Here is an 18,631-nt window from a genome sequence, read left to right as displayed (position 1 = left end):
CCCACAGGAACAGTATCAGAAAGAAGGCAGGTTAGCAGTGGGGAACAAAAGAAGAAACAAGATCAGTTCCTCTTCTCCCTCCCTTACTTCCCCCTCCCTCCCACCCAAATAAATAAATTAATGGGTTTAGGAATTTTCCTGTACAAAGTTCTTTCCAATCAGCTCAATTCTTCCTTTTTTTTTTTTTTTTTAAATGAACTGGAGGTTTTCTTTTCACCCTGGAGCAGCTGCATCGATAAAGTCTCTCCACAATTGTTCCTCAAAAAATACCAATGCAGCTATGGCCAGGGAGAGGCCAGGCTCCTGGCCAGATGTCCACCAGCGTTTTGTTTCTGTGGAAACTCCTCCGCTGTAAAGCTCGGACTGCAGCAGGAGCTAAGCCCGACGGAGACCTTCCCACCAAAGAGGTCAGGGCTGGCAGGTGTCCCAGAAGGGCGTCTGCCCCTTGGCCATGCCCGACGGGGCTGGGGCCGCTGTCCTTCCCAGCAGCATCGGCCCGGGGCCGGGAGGATGGCCGCTATAGACAGTCTTTGCAGAGGGCCACCTGGCCCTTGATGAAGTCCCGGCAAGGGCAGATCCTCTGGTGCCTGGGGTGGGCGCCCGCACAGCTGAAGAGCAGCAGGTCCTCTTGAAACACACAGTGCTTGTTCTTGGGGTCAAAGGAGGGCACCAGGATGTCCTTGGCCAGCTCGGAGCTTTGGCAGATCACCTCGTATCTGGAGAGGAAGAGAAAGACGTGGGTTGGAGACACCTGTCCTTGTCACTGGTATCTTTAGCCACCTCCTTGGTGCAGGGGGGCACACTGGGTCCTCCTGCTTTAGAAACTGAATGGAGCCCACCCTCTGACCTGGTAATTCCCCACCTCTAGGAATTTAGCCCAGAGAAAGTGTATGAGTGCAAGGCGTGCGTGTGGAAGTGTACGTTTGAGGCTGGTCAGTGAGGCACTGTCTGTAATGGTGAGAAATCAGAAACCAAGTAGGGAAGGGATGGCTAAATCTCACACATCTGTGCTTTGGGAGTTCTATGCAGTCAGTGAAAAAGAAAGAATGTGGTAGAAAAGCCTGTACCAGCAGGGCAAGATGTCTCTGAGGAAGGCAAGTGGCAGAACAGGAAGCAGTGTGACCAGCCTGTGTGTATGTGTGTGTGTGTATGGGTGTGTGTATATGTGTGTTTGTGTGTGTATATGTGTGTTTGTGTTTCTGTATGTATGTGTGTGCGTGTGGGTATGTGTGCATGTGAAGTTGAGAAGGATGCACACTCAAGTATTAGTAATGCTTATTTCTGAAGAGTGAGACTGGGGCAAAAGTATATTATTTAAATATGTTTTAAGTATGTTTGACTTTTTTATGAGTGGCATTCAAAGACTGCTGGTAACTGGCCCTGCTCTCCCCCTGGGGAGTACTCAGCCAGTCTCCTGGGGGAAGACACTGTCTGGGGCATGGGCTGACTGGGCCTGCGCAGCCTCCCTTTGGCCATGGCAGTAATAACCCTCGCTAGAGATGAGCGAGCTCAGGCTGAAGGATGTGCAGAGCAAGGGTTTGAGTCCAGGCCCCTAGGGCCCCAAGCCCAGGCTCTTGCTCCTCTGCCATCTACTCTTCCAATAATGCAATTGTCTGTGGGCTGGTGGCCTTGCGACTTTGCTTTCCTGTGCTGGGACCACTGCTTGAGGCACGTGGATATTCCAGATGGTCCTGTTCGCAACAGTGTCAGCCTCTTACCTCAAGACCCAGGGCCCTTGCATTAGTCCCGCCCAGCTTGGCTTCTGCCAGACAAGGAGGCCTCACCCCACATTCCACAGGGATGCCAGGTGGAACCAGGGCTGTACCTGAGTTCAGAGAAGGGGGTGTAGGGGCCAGGCCCACCTGGGTTTGAATCCCGACTTCATCTCTTATGAGCTGACCTGGACAAACAACTAACCCTCTCTGTGTCTTAGTTTCTTCTTCTGTAAATGTGGGGATAAAGAATCCTTAACTTATAGCAGGAATTAAATTAGTGCTTATAGAGCACTTGGCAGAGTCTAACTCTGGGTATTGAATAAATGGTAACTATTATTACTATTACTGTTATTATAATAAATTATTATTATACCTATAATAATAATACTTACCATTACAAACAATAATAATAATAGTAATAACAACACAACAACAACCCTGCCCTGGTAGACACTGGACAGACTATACCACTCTCCACTCTTGCTCTACTGTGTGCACTGACGCACATGTCAACTATTTCCATTTTGCTTTGTTGGGGAAGTCTCGCCTCTTGCTGACAGGATGGGGATCAGGATGGGACCATGAGGTTTCCCGCTGCCTCTGGAAGGCTTCCGAACGCTAGGAGAAAGCATCATTCCCCCTCTTGTTCCTGCCGCCTTCTCTTCCTCTAGCCAACACAAGCCACCTGGGCACACCCTGCCTTGCCAAAGTTAATCTGGCTATTTCTAGCACATCTGTTGGGGCTTCAGATGAGCTCGCTGATGCTGCCAGCCTGGAGCCTGCTCAGTCAGATCTGAAGCCACAACTGCTTCTGGGAGCTCAGGATGTCACTGGCTCTCAGGCTCCCTACCTGCTAGAGCCGGCCTCTCCTTTCACGCATGCTAATGAGACCCCAGCACAGAGGCCTGCTCAGGGAGCAGCGCTACTTCTCATCTGGCTGTGGCTTCCCAAATATCCTAACACCTCTGGTCTTGGCATGCCAGCTGGGAAATGGCAGGGCAGAAAGGGTTAAGGCCATGAGCTATGAAGGGAGGGGGCAGGAAGTGGATCTTATGGGTTTCCTAAAAGGAAAAATGAGTCAGAGACTCAGGCAACCAGGTAGTTCACAGGATGCCCCTACCTGGAGATAAAGGGGTTTCTAGAAGTAAGTTTTGACTTAAAAGTCTGCATAGGGAATGTGAACTTGGGATACAGATTTATACTTAGGCTATTTATTTGTTTAGGAGAGTTGCAGCAGCTGCTATGTCTTAACTCAAGCCATCTGCCTGGTATACCGCTGAGCAGGAGTGTGGGATGCTCTACAGCCTGTCTTAGACCCCGTGGCCCGACACCAGCTGCCGCTGAGTTGACTCATGGCGACCCCATGTGGGCAGAGGAGAACTACTCCATAGGCTTTTCCTGGCTGTGACCTTTCAGAAGCAGATCTCCAGCCTTGAATTCTAAGGCGCCTTTGGGTGGGTTCGAACCACCAACCTTTTGGTTAGCAGCTGAGCGCTTTAACTGTTTGTGCCACTGGGGACTTCTAAACCACATGGTAAGGGAGTATAATTGCTAGGAGTCATAAAAAACCCTACTATTTATTCCCTCCCCAAGGAGCCCTGGTGGTGCTGTTTAAAGTGCTCAGCTGCTAACAGAAAGGTCGGAAGTTTGAACCCAGCAGCTGCTATGCAAGAGAAAAGAGGTGGCAGTCTGCTTCCGTAAAGACTTATAGCCTTGGAAACCCTATGGGGCAGTTCTACTCTGTTCTATAGGGTCGCTATGAGTTGGAATCAACTCCACGGCAATGGGTTTGGTTTCTGGGTACTCTGTTCCCAGGTCACCCGACTCAGACTCCAGAGCACAGTCTCCTGGGCTGCATGCACACACGTGTGCATGTCTGTGAGTGTGTCTCAACTGAGGCTGCAGCAGAAAAAGCCCATCCGGTGCTGCTGAACAAAGACCACCATAAAGTAGCTCCAGCAGCAGCTGTCTCCAGGAATAACGGTGAGACCTGCCGTGTAGCAATTCCCCAGAGGTCTGGTCCACATGGAGTTATAAGCACAGCCAGCATCCCCTATTTCTGGAGGCCCTCCAACCGCTGGGCTGAGCATCTTCTGGTACCTGAGCATCTTCTTGTCCAGGCAGTCAGGAATGCTACCCCATCATCCTGGCTTCACTGATGAGGAAAAGGTCCCAGAGGGGTGAAGTGACTTTCCCAAACCCCTAGAGCGCATCAGGAAACAAAATGGCCTCCTCATCCCCCACGGGAACCCCTGCCTTTTCAGGGCATGCACAGCTCGTCTCTGCTTCTGCCTCTCTCTCTGTCACTCATTCACCCTCAGACTCTACTGCAGTGCCGACTTCTCCGGCTGGTCTCAACAGGTTTCCTTCTTCTTTCCCTCCTTTTAAACCACATTTTATGGCAATTTTATTTGCATTTCTCCAAATCATGACTTGCAGGACATATTTGTTTAAAAATAAAACAAAAACTCTAAAATGGTATTAATTCAATGTGCACGTCCACTAGATAGTTTTTAATTCTTAAAATTGTACTGCAGTGAAGTAATATGGAATTCAGCATTTTCTAATGTATCTTTCTAAAAAAATGCTTGATTCCTTCCCTTGATTAGTTCTCCAAATAATGAGGTGTTTCCCTACCCTACTAAACAGCTTTCCCTCTAGGATGGGAGTTGGGGCTCCTGACGCCCACCAGCCCTCAGTTCACACTGTATAAAACCCATTGCCATTTAGTCAATTCCAACTCATAGCGACCCTATAGGACAGAGTAGAACTGCCCCACAGGGTTTCCAAGGAGCGCCTGGTGGATTTGAACTGCCGAACTTTTGGTTAGCAGCTGAACTCTTAACCACTGCACCACCAGGGTTTCCTCACGCTGTATAGCTCTTGAAAAACGACAAAAGGGCAACCCTCCACTTTGCCATAGGGCTGCTTACTACCTCCCTGCAGTCCCAGGTGCCAGGCTGGTGAGTAGCCAAGGGCAGGCTAGGAAGTTCAGAGGCAGAAGCCTAACCCATCTCTACCTTACACGCTCCCCTTTTGGATGGTGGGAAGGACGCAGGTCGTGCCACCACCCAGTCCTACTCCTCACACTTACCTGCCCCTGGAGTTTCTCCCCACCTTCTTCCCTCTTGTCTCCTTATTCCAGTCCTACACCCGCCAAGTCCTCCCTCAGCTGGTCACTCAACCAAGACTTCTTGATGATCCCCCTGACTCTGGGCCACCTCTCTGCTCTCACAGGCTAGACGTCACAGTTTAGAATTCACTTCTCTAAAAAGAAACCACCAGACTCAAATATTTCAAGATTTTAGAAGATACAACTTCAAAATGCAGTAAAATGAAAAACTGGTTTTCATATTAATGTACACCTGTCAAGCCGAGGGCCTCCCCTCTGGGCCACACTGGAGTGGAGTCTGGTGTGTCCCATGGCCCTCTGCCTTCCAGTCTGAGTACAGTCTTGATACAGAGGCCAGGTCAGCCCTGAATGAGCATGCTATGTGGGCAGGAGTCGTGGTGTGCTCTGCCACACTTACGCCAATCAGGTGCCTGATTCTCCCTGATTCAAGAAGACAGCCCAGTATGCTCACAAATGGCTCATTTTATGTTATATATTAAAGTCATACTCTATGGTGAGGACGGGGGTTCTTAAAGGCTGTGGGCACCCAAAGACTGAAAGGAGCTTAAGCGTGGCTCAGAATCAGGCCCCAACTCAGAGAAGAAAAAGCAGTGCTGGTTTGTAGGAAGCGCTAATTGCTAATTGGCCATGAATATGGATGGGCCAGGAGTACCTCCATACTGAGAAGGTACTCAATAGACTGCCAGATAGTGTGGGTTTTACGACATTATCAGTATTTACAAATGCACAAACAAGTTATTCAGCAGGGCTCTTATGCTCAGAGAATTAATTTCAGGTGGCTTTATTGCAAAATTAGCATTCATTCCATCCTTATTGCAGGAAAAGACACATATCTACATTGAGGGGGTCGTCAGCAACCACAGGCACAGAGGCCAGGCAGGCAGGACAGCCCCATACTGAGTCCATCTGCTCTCTAGGACTCTGCAAGGTGCATCGAGGAGGAGAGGGAGGCAGGGCTGGGGACTGGCTTGTCCAGGCTCAGCCAGGTGGCTGAGAGGCTGGGCCTGCTCCTCTGCCCCAGGTCTTCTGGAAGAGGGGCTGTTCTGATCTGGCTTTAGTATGGGCTGGACATTATTGCACCATCACCTAGAATGTGCCCATTTTACAGAGGAGAAAACTGATGAAATGGAGGGAACTTGCCACTGGCAGATATTTTGGTTCCCCTGCCCCCTGCTGGGCCTAGACAATGATAATGACAATGAAGCCCTTGTCTCTGAGGTAGGCCAGCTGTGGGGAGCCCTGTGCTAGCTCTGTACCCTGCCGTGATCAATCACCGTACCCTGGCCAAGGGCCCTGGGTGCTGACTGGCTAGGATAGGAAGCACGCTGGTCAGAAGTCACATTTGGGTCCATTTCTAGAATGCACTGTTCCCAGAGCTGGGGAAGGAGCTGTACTATATGTCCTGGCCCTTCAGAGTTTTGATGCAAACATAGAAGATATCAGGGTTCTCAAAAAGCCACCTGCTATGGGAGCTGTTTACAAAGGAACCAGTGGAAAGCCTCTCCTGGAACCCTAGAATCCAGGGTCTGCGCTGGGGAGACAGAAGCTTCCAATAACATTACTGGCTTCCCATTAGTAGCAGCCCACCAGCCCACCCCACTCAAAGTTTTACTGGTCACAGAGCAGGGCACCAACTGACCTCTCCCTCCTGATCTGTGCTTCTGTTTTGATGGTGGAATCAAGGCAACTTGTCTTTACATAAAAAGAACATGAAAAATCACATCCCCTGCAACGCTACTCAGGAGTGAAACGCTACAGGCCATGTTCTCTCTATAAAAGGGTTTTATATAACACTTGAGAGTAATAAAATTTATAGGAGGGACCAGACAAGACCCCCGTGCACAGACAGCCAGTGTGGCCAACGGCTCTCTCTAATAAAGCATGAAGCCAGAGCAAGGGCAGGCAAGCTGTAAGCCAAGTCCACTCCATTCTTTAAACATCCTCTCCAAGACCATCTGGGACAGTCTGACTGTCCAACTGAGTATCTGGAGTTGGGATTGTTTTGTTGTCTTTGTTAGCTGAAGTCAAGTTGGCCCCCAACTCATGGCAATACCACACACAATGGAATTAGACTATTGTGATCCATGGGGTTTCTACTGGCTGATTTTTTGGAAGTAGATTTCCAAGCCTTTCCTCCTAGTCTGTTAGTCTGGAAGCTCTGCTGAAAACTGTTCAGCATCACAGCAATGCTGAAACCTCCGCTGGACAGATGGGTGGTGGCTGTGCTTGCGGCGCACCGGCCAGGAATCAAACCTGGGTCTCCTGCATGGAAGGCAAGAATTCTACCACTGAACCACCACTGCCCTCAGAGTTGGGATTAAAAAAACCAAACAAAAAACAAACCTGTTGCCGTCAAATCGATTCCAACTCATAGCGACCCTACAGAGTTGGGATAGCAGTGTCTTATTATTTATAGGCAAGTCTCCTGGGGGAAAATACCTAAATAACGGTACTGGGTAAGGGGAGGCTATTTAATTAACCAATATTTTCTAAAAACTGGGAGACTGACAGAGGCCATGACCCAGAGAATCTGGGAACTGTAAACGCCAAACTCAAAATGGCAACACAAAGGGAAATGAATGACAAAAGAACTAACAAGTGTAAAAGGGGCCACGGCTGCCAGAACAGGACGGTGGCACTTGGAATCTGTGATGGGCAGTTTGGTACCAGCTCCTTGCCCATATTTCTCATTCCTCTCTGGCTCCAGGGGGAAGGCTGTCACCCCCTCTTCCCTCCGACTGCTCAGGCTCTGATGGGGGCCACCTGGAGACACAGCTGCTAACAGGGGCCTCGGCAGGGGTACCTTAGTCTCCTAGTGCTGCTGAACACAAATACCACAGGTGGGGGGCTTTCATGAACAGAAATTTATTTTCTCACAGTTTAGGCTAGAAGTCTGAATTCAGGGCGCCGGCTCTAGGGGAAGGGTCTCTCTGTCGGCTCTGAAGGAAAATCCTTGTCTCAACTTCTCTAGCATTCTTCTCGACATTTCCTGGAGATCTGCATGTGCCATGGATCTCTTCCCCATTTGTAATTGCTTGTCTGTGCCTAATCTGCTTCTTTTATATCTCAAAGGTGGTTAAGACATACCCTACACTGATGTGGCCTCATTAACAAAACAAGGGAAATCCTATTCCCAAATGGGATTACATCCACAGGTATAGGGTTAGGATTCCAAGACATATTTTGGGGGACACAATTCAATCTATAACAGCAGGGTCTATCCAGGCCTGTGGCTCTGTGCCCATCTCGGCTCCCACAGTCCTTGAGTGACGTATTCGTAAACTGAACACCTCCCATAATCGCCAAGCCCAGACATGGTGTTATTTCTGCAAATACACCCTCCCCCCGTCATTCTAATTCTAAACTACATCATCATGCCAGGTGACCTCATCCCACCTGACAATAAAAACATGTGGCTCACTCTCTCTGGGAGGAATCATGCTGTAAACTGCTGCCCTTCCCACCACTTCTTTGCCCCAAAGCTTACAAACCTGGAAAACTGAAAACTCGCACCTCTCCACCCAACTTGAACTGAGAAGGAGAGGCGGCCTCCCACCTCACGGGCACTTACTTGAGCATGTCCTTGTCCTTGTTGAGGTGCTGGAAGAAGGATGGCTCACAGATGAGCTGGCTCTCCTGGCACACCTGCTTGCAGGACTTCCCAGGCTCAGCAAGCTTGACCTGCAGGGCACTGAGAGGTGGCCACATCACCTGCCCGTGGCAGAAGTCCTGGAATGACAATGAAGCCATCAGCCAAGGAACCAAGGATGCAACTGGGATCCCCTGTCCCATCTGTCCATCCATTAGGAAATCCCAACAACAGAAGGCACCATGATGTGAGGGAGCAGTGAAGAGGAAGAGCTTGGGGTCAGACAAGCCTGAGCTGGAATCCAGGCTCTGGTGGCTCAGGGGTTAAGAGCTTGGCTGCTAACCAAAATGTTGGCAGTTCAAATCCACCAGCTGCTCCTTGGAAACCCTATGGGGCAGTTCTATTCTGTCCTATAGGGTCACTATGAGTCGGAATTGATTTGATGGCAACAGGTTGACCTTTCTAACCATCGGTTTCCTCAACTACAAAATTGGGACTTTAGTATCTCCCACACTGGGCTCCAGGACGAGAGATAATGCATGTGCCTGCCAGTAAACCAAAACAACCAGTTGCTGTAGAGTTGATCCTGACTCATGGTGACCCCACGTGTGTCTCACTGCGCTCCACAGGGTTTTCAAGGGCTGTGACCTTTCGGAAGTAGATCATCAGGCCTTTCTTCCAAGGTGCCTCTAGGTAGACTAGAACTTTCGGTTAGTAGCTGAGTGTTTAACCATTTGCATCACCCAGGGACTCCTGTTTCTGTCAGTAAAGGCTGGCTATTCATTATCATCATCATCCTCATCAACGATTACACAATCTAGCTATTTAAAGCCTCCCACCCTTGAAGGCCCATTTCCAGGCCCACTTTCACCAGCTGTTTTGCTTTCCTCCAGTTTCCCTCCTCTCTAATCCCAAAGACATTTTCAGTGCCTATCTAACTTGGCAGTTACCTAAGGCGACATTGCTTTGGGTGTGCTAGTTTTAGCTCAGTGGCAGAACTGTGACTCTGTGAGGCTAAGGATCACATAGAGAAGTCTGTAGGCATCTCCGATACAACCTAACATGCTGTCACGTCCTTGGTAGGGACTCAGCACTTGTTGGTTGATTAAAACTCACAATACTTCACTAATACAACTAGAGAGAGACAGTGTGAGCAATCTGTGATAAGACAAAGTGACATGGCAGCTATTGCAAAGAGGGGCATCCTCACAGCACAGAAGGGGGCTCAGAATGGGGCAGGGCTGGTCATTCCCAGGACCTAGAGGGAGTGGAGGGAACTAACACATCCCAGGAAGACACGTGAGTGGGTAGAGACGGCTGGGTGCCAGGAAGTGTGAAGCAGGATGGACAATCAGCCTGGTTAGAAAGAGAAGCTGGGGGGTGAGAAGAAAGGGGGGAGTAGGGATCAGGAGGGCAGCAGGTGAGCAGAGGGAAGCTCCCTCTCTGGCCTGTGACCACTGTTTTATTTCAGCTCTGCCCAAAGCAACCCTGAGCAAGCACCAGGGATAGGAACTCACATACCACCGGGCACCTGAGGTTGCTCTGCCTGCGCCTTTGTCAATGGAGTCCTAGCGAACTCCTCAGCATCCTTGGGTACCCAACTGCTGCCTGTAACTTCTGTGGGATGGGTGGGCTCTCAGGAGGGCCCCCTGGTGGTGAGACCCTGGGCTCTGAATCCACCTCTAGGAATTCATCCCACTACATACTGGAACACATGCAGAGAAACTGACACGAGGATATTAACAGCAATGTTGTTACAGGGGAAGTAAACAACCGGAAACAAACTGAAGGTCCACCCACAGGGACTCGGCTGCTCGAACCAGAGCAAGTTTGGAGGTTAGCAAACAGAAATTCCTCACTGCACCAAAAAAAGAGAAACAAAAAAACCCATTGCCGTGCCGCTGAGTCGATTCCAACTCATAGCGACCCTGTAGGACAGAGTAGAACCGCCCCAGAGGGTTTCCAAGGAGTGGTGGTAGATTCAAACTGCCGACCTTTTGGTTAGTAGCTGAGTTCTTCACCACTGCGCCACCAGGGCTCCCTTCATTGCACAGTGGGCAGGAAATGTAGAACCTGGATTCATATAAGCTGAAAACAGAAGAAGATTCTAGAAGGATCTAACAGTTCAGAGATGATAGAAATACGCTGGATTATTCAGGGATATTAGAATCCATATTAATCTTTTGAAAGTGATCCGTGGTGGCAGGGTAAGCAGATTGTCCCACCACACAGTCCGGGGCACTACCAGAAACAGACCACCAGGCAGGAAGATCCTTATCTGGCTCCTTCTATTCATGATGATCTTGAGCAAAATCCACACCTGTGCTAAGTCACAGGTAGTACAATAAGTCTGGCCTGCAATATAATGTTCACTGACAGCGTCACTCTCTTACATGACAGTATATCAACACTTCCTGGCTGGCCTTGGCTCTCTGCCCACCCCATCGGGACAGCTGTCACCAAAGAGGAAAAATGAAAACACAAAGTGATCAATGCTAGCTACCGCTGATCAGAGGTGAGTGGGCATGTGGACATTTGGAAAAGGCTAAGTGTTGTTTTTTCCTTTTTTTGGATGGCTAATGCAAGCAACTTTGCTTATAATCCTTTGGGGCAATGTGATAACGAAATACAGGCTTTAAATATTATAATAAAGAGATTTTAAATCCATTGTACACCAAAGTCTACTGTGTGATTCTACTGAATAGGCAAATAACCAGGAAATCTGGATCAGATCATGTCGTCAATATCACTAGAAGCCAAGTGAGAACTTCTCTGTTTCCAAGACCTAGCTTGGCCCAAACCTGGATTAGTCTGGGAAGTGGAAACCCACAGAGGCTGAAGGCTCGAATTCTGGTTTTCATGGCTTGTGAGAAAATCATAGAGAAGAATATTGAATATATCATGGACTGCCAAAAGAACGAACAAATCTGCCTTAGAAGAAGTATAGCCAGAATGCTCCTTAGAAGCAAGGATGGCAAAACTTCATATCACATACTTTGGACATGTTATCAGGAGGGATCAGTCCCTGGAGAAGGACATTATGCTTGGTAGAGTAGAGGGTCAGTGAGAAAGAAGACCCTCAATGAGATGGACTGACACAGTGGCTGCAACAACAGGCTCAAGCATAACAGTGATTGTGAGGATGGCACAGGATCAGGCAATGTTTTGTTCTGTTGCTATGAGTCAGAACTGACTTGATGGCACCTAACAACCAGAAAACTGTAGGAGTCCCTGGGTGGCACAAAAAGTTAATGCGCTTGGCTGCTGAAAGGTTGGAGGTTTGAGTCCACCCACAGGCGCCACGGAAGAAAGATCACGGCCACTGAATACCCTATGAAGCATAGTTCTACTGTGACACACATGGGGTTGCCATGAGGAGGATTCGACTAGACAGCAACTGTTTTTTTTTCTTTGTTTTTTAAAGAAAACCATGGAACAACTCTCCTTATATGACACCTACAAACAGAGCTGTGAATGATATCTGTGCATCTCTTGAGTTCGGGGGACTCTTAAAAAATGTTGTTACTTATTCACTCCCAGCCTCGCGTGGTATGGGAAGCAGTGTTGTTGTTGTTAGGTGCCATCAAGTTGATGATTTCAACTCATAGCTACCCCATGTAACAGAGCAGAACTGCACCATAGGGTTTTCTTGTCTGTAATCTCTATAAAAGCAGACCACCAGATCACTCTCTCACGGAGCTGCTGAGTGGGTTTGAACTGCCAACCTTTTGGTTAGCAGCTGAGTGCTTAACTGTTTGCATCACCAGGGCTCCTTTAGGATGCAGCACAAGGGATGAAAATGAAGCTAGGAGAGCTTCAGCTTTGTCAGACTAGGAGGTGACATGACAAAAGAATGCAATTAAAGTCAGAAAGACCAGATTCTGAGTCTGGCTCCACCATGTGGAGCCACCACGTGGAGCCCCATTTCAGTCTTGTCTTGTCTCTATCATCTCTTCTGCAGAGTGATAACAGATTGTAAGTAATGGAGCTGAACAAATGCCTGGCAAATAGGCATTCCATAAACACTTGTTTCCTTCTTCTTACCCCTACTCAGAAGGGTTGCCTGTGCCCTGCACAGCTTTCAGAGGCACTTCATTGGAGGGAAATGGAGAAGCTGGGACAGCCCTGGATAAACAAATTCCCAAGAAGGGCAAGATGGCACTGCAAAGTCAGGACAAAGGGAAATGTCCTTAAAGTTACGCTGCCAGGCTGATCTGCCCGATGTGTTTATTTCTTGGTGAACGACAGCAGTCAACCTTTTCAAGGTTACTTTTAACCAACCACCCTTAGCTCAGTTATACACAATGACTCAGCTCCTGTCACCCTTGTTCACGGCTCATGGGGGCTGGTTTGGCACCCTCTCAGGAGTCTGTATGCTTTTGAGGAGTTGGATCAGGAAGAGTACAAACAGCAAGAGGACCTTCTTAAAGCTTGGTGAACCATCGGAAGGAGGAACCAGCCAGAAGGAGGAAAAAGTGAACAGAGGGTAGCCCCCAACTCCCTGGCCCATGTTTCCTCAGAAGGCTTGAAGGTGCCATCAACAAGCATGACACAAGATAAGGCAGGAGGGAGTGTCAAGATCAGGGCTAACGTTCTGGTCCCCAGCCATCTGATTAAAAAAACAGTCTAGGAAGTAAAGGAGTGAGTCATGCAAATACCTGGGAAGAACATTCCATGCAGATGGAAAATCAAGATCTGACAAGGAAGCATGCTAGCATGTTCCAGGAAGAGCAGGGGGTTCTGTCTGGCTTGAGCAGAGAGTGTCTGTGTTGGGGGTGGGAGTAGGTAGCTATGGGTTCAGGGAGGTCACAGGGAGTCAGAGCACATAGGGCTTTTCAGGCCAACATAAAAGCTTTGGCTTTTATCTGGAGTTAGATGGGAGCCACCGAAAGTTCTAGATAGAGGAGCAAAAGGGTCTGCTGTGTTGAGAACAGACTGCAAGGGCAAAAGCAGGGGCAGAGGGACACCTAGGAAGCTACTGGAACAATCCAGGTAAGAGATGATGGAGACTCAGACCAGACTCAAGCAACTCTGCTCAACAAACCTCCATGAAACACTCATATCGTATGTTGGCTTTGAAGGTTCTTTCTCATTCATTCATTCAAAGCTTTCCAAATAACTATTAAGTCCTTATAGTGGGTGCTGAAAATACAAACATAAATGAGACACAGTCTCTGGGCTCAAAGGATCAGTGAACAGTCTAGTACGATAGGCAGGTATTTAAAAACAATACAGAGGAGTACAAAACAGTAAGATGTCCCAGTAAGATATAAAGGCCGCTTACAGGGGGGAAATGATTAACTCTGTGGGGAAGGGAGGAGTTTTGGTCCTGGTGGTCAGAAAAGGCTCCAGGAGATAGGGACTGAGTAGGAGGCAGTGGTTTTGCAGATAACTGGTGTTCAATAAAGAGCTACTGAACTGCATTGAGTGGTTTTGGTATTCTGAAGCTTTGATAGTATAAAAAGAAGACATTCCAACCCAGCGATGCTCCTATCCAGCCGGAATGAGCTATAACAAGTCATTTCCAATCTGGCTAACAAGTCTGTTTAGAACACAGAACATCTGCATTGCTCTCTAAGAATTATTTCAACCAGTAACCAAATTTCCCTAAACTTGCTTGACTATCCTGAAATTTCCATGTAGTAATTGCAGTAAGAAAGGTCTATTAGTCAACAAATTAATCAGAACAAGCGATGTTCTGAACAAATGAACACAACTCACTGTGAAGAACAGGTAAGGGAGGTGGCTTTGTAATGAAGGCTAAGTAACGGCACTGAGAAAACGTTATTCACAAAAATACCAAAGGAACTGGACGAAACTTGTGGGGGCGGGGGTGGTGAGCAAGGGAGTGGTGCTGTTTGCTGGGAGAGAGGAACTAGGGGAGGAGCTGGAAGAGAAGAGCCAGTGAGAGAACGCTGCGTAGTGCATGATGGGTCTTCCTACAAACGCTCCATACCTAGTGGTGGCCAAAGCTTTAGTACAGCTACTGTTGTTGTTGCTACTGTTAGCTGCCGTCAAGTCGGCCCCCAACTCATGGTGACCCCTGACTCACGATGATTCCATGCACAAGAGAACAAAATGCTCTCCTGTCCTGTGCCATCCCCATGATGGGCTATGGATCAAACCTTTGTGATCCATAGGGCTTTCATGGGCTGATTTTCAGAAGTAGATCACCAGATCTTTCTTCCTAGTCCCTCTTACACTGGAAGCTCTGCTGAAACCTGTTCAGCATCATGGCAATATGCAAACCTCCACTGTCAGGTACTGGTAGCTGTACATGAGGTGCATCCATCAGGAATTGAATCCAGGTCTCCTGCACAGAAGGGGAGAATTCTACCACTGAACTACCACTGCCCCTGAGTAGAGTTACTAACTCCATGATCTATTAGGTGCAAGTGAATTTCTGTGGAGACCCGTGTTGTTTGGAACCAAGATGTTAGGTCTGGGGACAGAATCAGGAAGAAAGGTCAGAAATTTGAAAAAAAGGAGAGGGCGTTCCCAGCTCATGAAAATGGGGTTTGGGTCAAGTTCAACCAGCTATTTGAGGAGTTGAGGGCATTTGATACTTTGTGCCTGGTACAGAAAAGGTGTTAATAAATATTGATTAAGTGTGAATTAAACACACTTCAGCTGCCTGTTGGTGCCCACAGTTCTCAGCCTGTGCTGTCCCTCAAAAGGAAGCGGACTTTGTCCACAGACAACCCCAGGGTTGTTTCCCAGCCAGTGAGCATGAATTTGTCTCCACAATAGCAAGAGGGAAGGTAGCTGTGAAGCAGAGCAGCAAGGACTAATTTCCAATGATGATCTCTACACACTCAAATCAAATGAGCCAACAAGCTGAGACCAGAAGAACTAGATGGTGCCCAGCTACCACCAATGACTGCCCTGACAGGGAACACAACAGAGAGTCCCTGATGGAGCAGGAGAAAAGTGGGGTGCAGAACTCAAATTCTAGTAAGGACCAAACTTAATGGTCTGACTGAGACTGGAGGAACCCCAAAAGACATGGCCGCCAGACTGTTAACCCAGAACTAAAACCATTCCTGAAGCCAACTCTTCAGACAAAGGTTAGACTGGACTATAAGACATAAAACGATACTCATGAAGAGTGTGTTTCTTAGTTCAAGTAGATACACAAGACTAAATGGGCAGCTCCTGTCTGGAGGTGAGATGAGGAGGCAGAGAGGGAAAAGATGCAGGAAATCTGGGGTGGGAAGGAGGAGTGTGCTGTCACTATATCGGGAGAGCAACTAGGGTCACATAACAATGTGTGTATAAATGTTTGTATGAGAAACTAACTTGAGCTGTAAACTCACACCTAAAGCACAATAAAAAAAATAAAATAAAAACAAAAAAAATGAGCCAACAAGCTCACTCTCAAGAGTGTTAAACCTATCATACTCCTCCATTCCTAGGAGTCTACGCAAAGGAGTCCCTGGGCGGCGCAAATAGTTAAGAGCTTGACTGTTAACCAAAAAGCTAGCTGTTCGAATCCACCCAGAGGCTCCTGGAAAGACAGGGCTTGGCAATATTCTTTGCCAACACCATAGTTCAAATGCATCATTCTTCTTCTGTCTTCTTTTTCCATATTACCAGAATGCTTTTCAAATGAGTTACATGGCTTTTTGCAAAATAATGTTACTCTGACCATCCTATTTACTGGGTCTTTACAGTAAGTACAGAGGTGAAGAGCATGTGGATCGTTTTCAGAAGTTAATCTGAACACTGCCATTCCTTCAAAGGAACCTGCTACACTCTCTGTAGCAGGCCTGAAGCAAATACTTAAGTCTTCCCCAAGAAATGCACAAGGAAAATCTTCACAGGCTGAGATACACTTAAGTTAGGGAGAATGGTGCTCTTAATCTTAGGTTACAAGGGATTTTTGCCTTGGCACTAACTCCCCCACTGCTGGAGGCAGCGTCTCTTTGAGAGAGCTGACTTTGAATGAGCATGCAATCCAAATCAGCATGGTCAGTACAGTGAAGGGAAAGGGGGGGACACTGGGAGTGTTTCCTGTTGGGTGCCTGTGGCCAGGTTGGCAGTTATGAGTCAGGCCTTCTGCTGTCCACTGCCCAGCTATGCATTCAGCCTGTCGCTTTCTCAGGGGCCGTCAGCTGGCTTCCTCTGGCTCCGGTGGCTTTGGGTGAGTGGAGATGGACAACCTTGAAGGGTTTCTTGGAGAAAAGCTTCCTTGTTTCCCTTGCAGATCATAGGAGAGCTCCGAGGGCAGCGTTCAGCTTAATTAGAGCTACCAGCGCTCCTACAGTTGCAGCAAAGAGCAGCTGAGCCACCACTCCCCCTCCTTGGAGCTTGAGGTTTTCCTGTTCACACCAGAAATACCCCTCTCTCCACCCTGGTTGCTCTTTGAAGATAGTCTTCTAGCTGGCAAAATATTGAACAGCCCAAGCTGTAAAATACCAGGACCTTGGGCTAATAGTTAGAGGTAGAAGGCCCAATCTGTGAACTAATGTGGTCTTGGCCTCCTGTTTCCCTCAGGACACTGGGGGAACATTTTGGGGTCTAAAAGCATCTATCCCTAGACCCTGAGATAAACTTAAAATAGTGCCTTTATTACTCATTTGGAGGCCTTGGGTGGCACAGATGGTTAAGTGCTTGAGTACTAGCCAAAAAGTTGGTGATTTGAACCCACCCAGAGGTGTCTCGGGAAGACATGCCTGGTGATATCCTGCCTAAAGCTCACACCCTTGAAAACACTAGGGAGCGGTTCTACCCTACACACATGGGGTCACCATGAGTTGAAGTGACTCAATGGCAACTGGTTTTATGACTCGTTTAGCAGCACTGGGAGAATGTTTAATAAGAATTGCCCCAAACACACAAAATTCCTAGGGTGATTTTTCTAAAACAAATCTGACAGTATCACTGTCCCTTATCCACATTAAAACCCTTCTTTAGCTTCCCACTGTCCTAGAATTGAACCTGAATTCTTCAGCCCAGTCTCAGAGTCTCTTTGTGATCTGTCTCCTCCTCCAGCCTCGTCTCTCACCTCTCTTCCTCAGTCACAGCTAAACATCTATAATTCACCTTGATCTCTCTTCTTCCCATCTTTTCATCTTGACTTGTACAGCCCTCCTGGTACCCTCAGTTTGCCTTCAGGATACACCTTCTGCAAGAGGCCCCTGGATGTATTCTCCCCATCTGGGATGGTGAATTGTACGTCAACTTGGCTAGGCTATGGTGCCCACTTGTTTGGTCAAACACTAGTCTCGTTGCTGTAGTTACATACGATTAAGTCAGTTGGTCTTAACCAAGCAGACTATCTCCCATAACGTGTGGGACTCATCCAATCAGGCGAAGGTCTTAAGAGCAAAAAGGAGTCTCCCTAGGGTGTGTTCTATAAATAGACTATAAATAGACATTTTGCCTGAACTCCCTCACTCTTTTTGTTGCCTGACCTACAGATTTAGGACAGCCACAATTGTGTGTGCCAGTTCCTCAAAGTAAATCGATCTCTGTCTTTCTACGTTGTTAACTACTGTCCAGTTAGCCACTGACTCACGACAACCCCATACACAATGAAATGAAATGCTGCCTGGTCCTGCGCCATCCCCAAGATCAACTGCAGATCAGACTATTGTGATCCATTGGGTTTCCACTGGTTGATTTTTGTAAGTAGATTGCCAGGCCTTTCCTCCTAGTCTGTCTTAGACTGGAAGCTCCATTGAAACCTGTTCAGCACCACGGCAACGTGCAAGCCTCCACTGACAGATGGGTGATGGCTGCACATGAGGTGCACTGGTCAGGAATCGACCCCTGGTCTCCTGCATGGAAGGTGAAAATTCTACTATTGAACCACCAATGTCCACCTCCTCCCTGGTGTATATATAGATCTATTTTACTGGGTATGTTTCTCTAGAGAGCCCTGATTAAGACACCGTCCCTTCCTCCCTCCCTGCATTCTAGGTTATGTGATCCCACAGCATCCGGCTACATCACAATTACACCAGTGGCACTGCTTGTGTACTTGACTGCCTCCTACTGGAAGCTCGAAGCAGCCCAAGGGCAGGGACTGAGCCTCTGACCTCTCTGCTTCCCCATCTCCCAGCACAGTACATGCATACTCTAGCCGCCAAATGGAGTGAATGAATGAATAAACAACAGCAAGCAAAAAAGAAATCTCTGGACTGATGTGAACTGCACATCACAGCATAGAAATTAATACCTAGAAGGTGG

The 18,631-nt window shown here is 48.0% G+C and overlaps 1 protein-coding gene and 1 non-coding gene across 8 annotated transcripts in view; both read right to left on the bottom strand.

The window, feature by feature from the left end:
- Positions 1-174: 174 nt before the first annotated feature.
- Positions 175-18,631, bottom strand: part of MGAT5 (alpha-1,6-mannosylglycoprotein 6-beta-N-acetylglucosaminyltransferase) — a 450,048-nt gene continuing 431,591 nt past the window's right edge. For all 7 annotated transcript variants that reach the window (XM_023730183.1, XM_023730185.1, XM_023730187.1 and 4 more), the window contains 2 exons: positions 8,420-8,577; positions 175-716 (listed from right to left, as the gene is read on the bottom strand). In XM_023730183.1, the coding sequence (XP_023585951.1) occupies positions 518-716; positions 8,420-8,577 (357 nt within the window). In that variant the 3' untranslated portion in view covers positions 175-517. The remainder of the gene's footprint in view (positions 717-8,419; positions 8,578-18,631) is intronic.
- On the bottom strand, positions 7,081-7,151 carry TRNAG-UCC (transfer RNA glycine (anticodon UCC)). The gene has a single exon. It is a non-coding gene; the product is annotated as a tRNA-Gly (tRNA).

This window comes from Trichechus manatus, unplaced genomic scaffold, assembly GCF_000243295.1.
Source record: "Trichechus manatus latirostris isolate Lorelei unplaced genomic scaffold, TriManLat1.0 scaffold00033, whole genome shotgun sequence".
Classification (NCBI taxonomy): Eukaryota; Metazoa; Chordata; class Mammalia; order Sirenia; family Trichechidae; genus Trichechus; species Trichechus manatus.
This window is presented reverse-complemented; position numbering and strand designations above follow the sequence as displayed.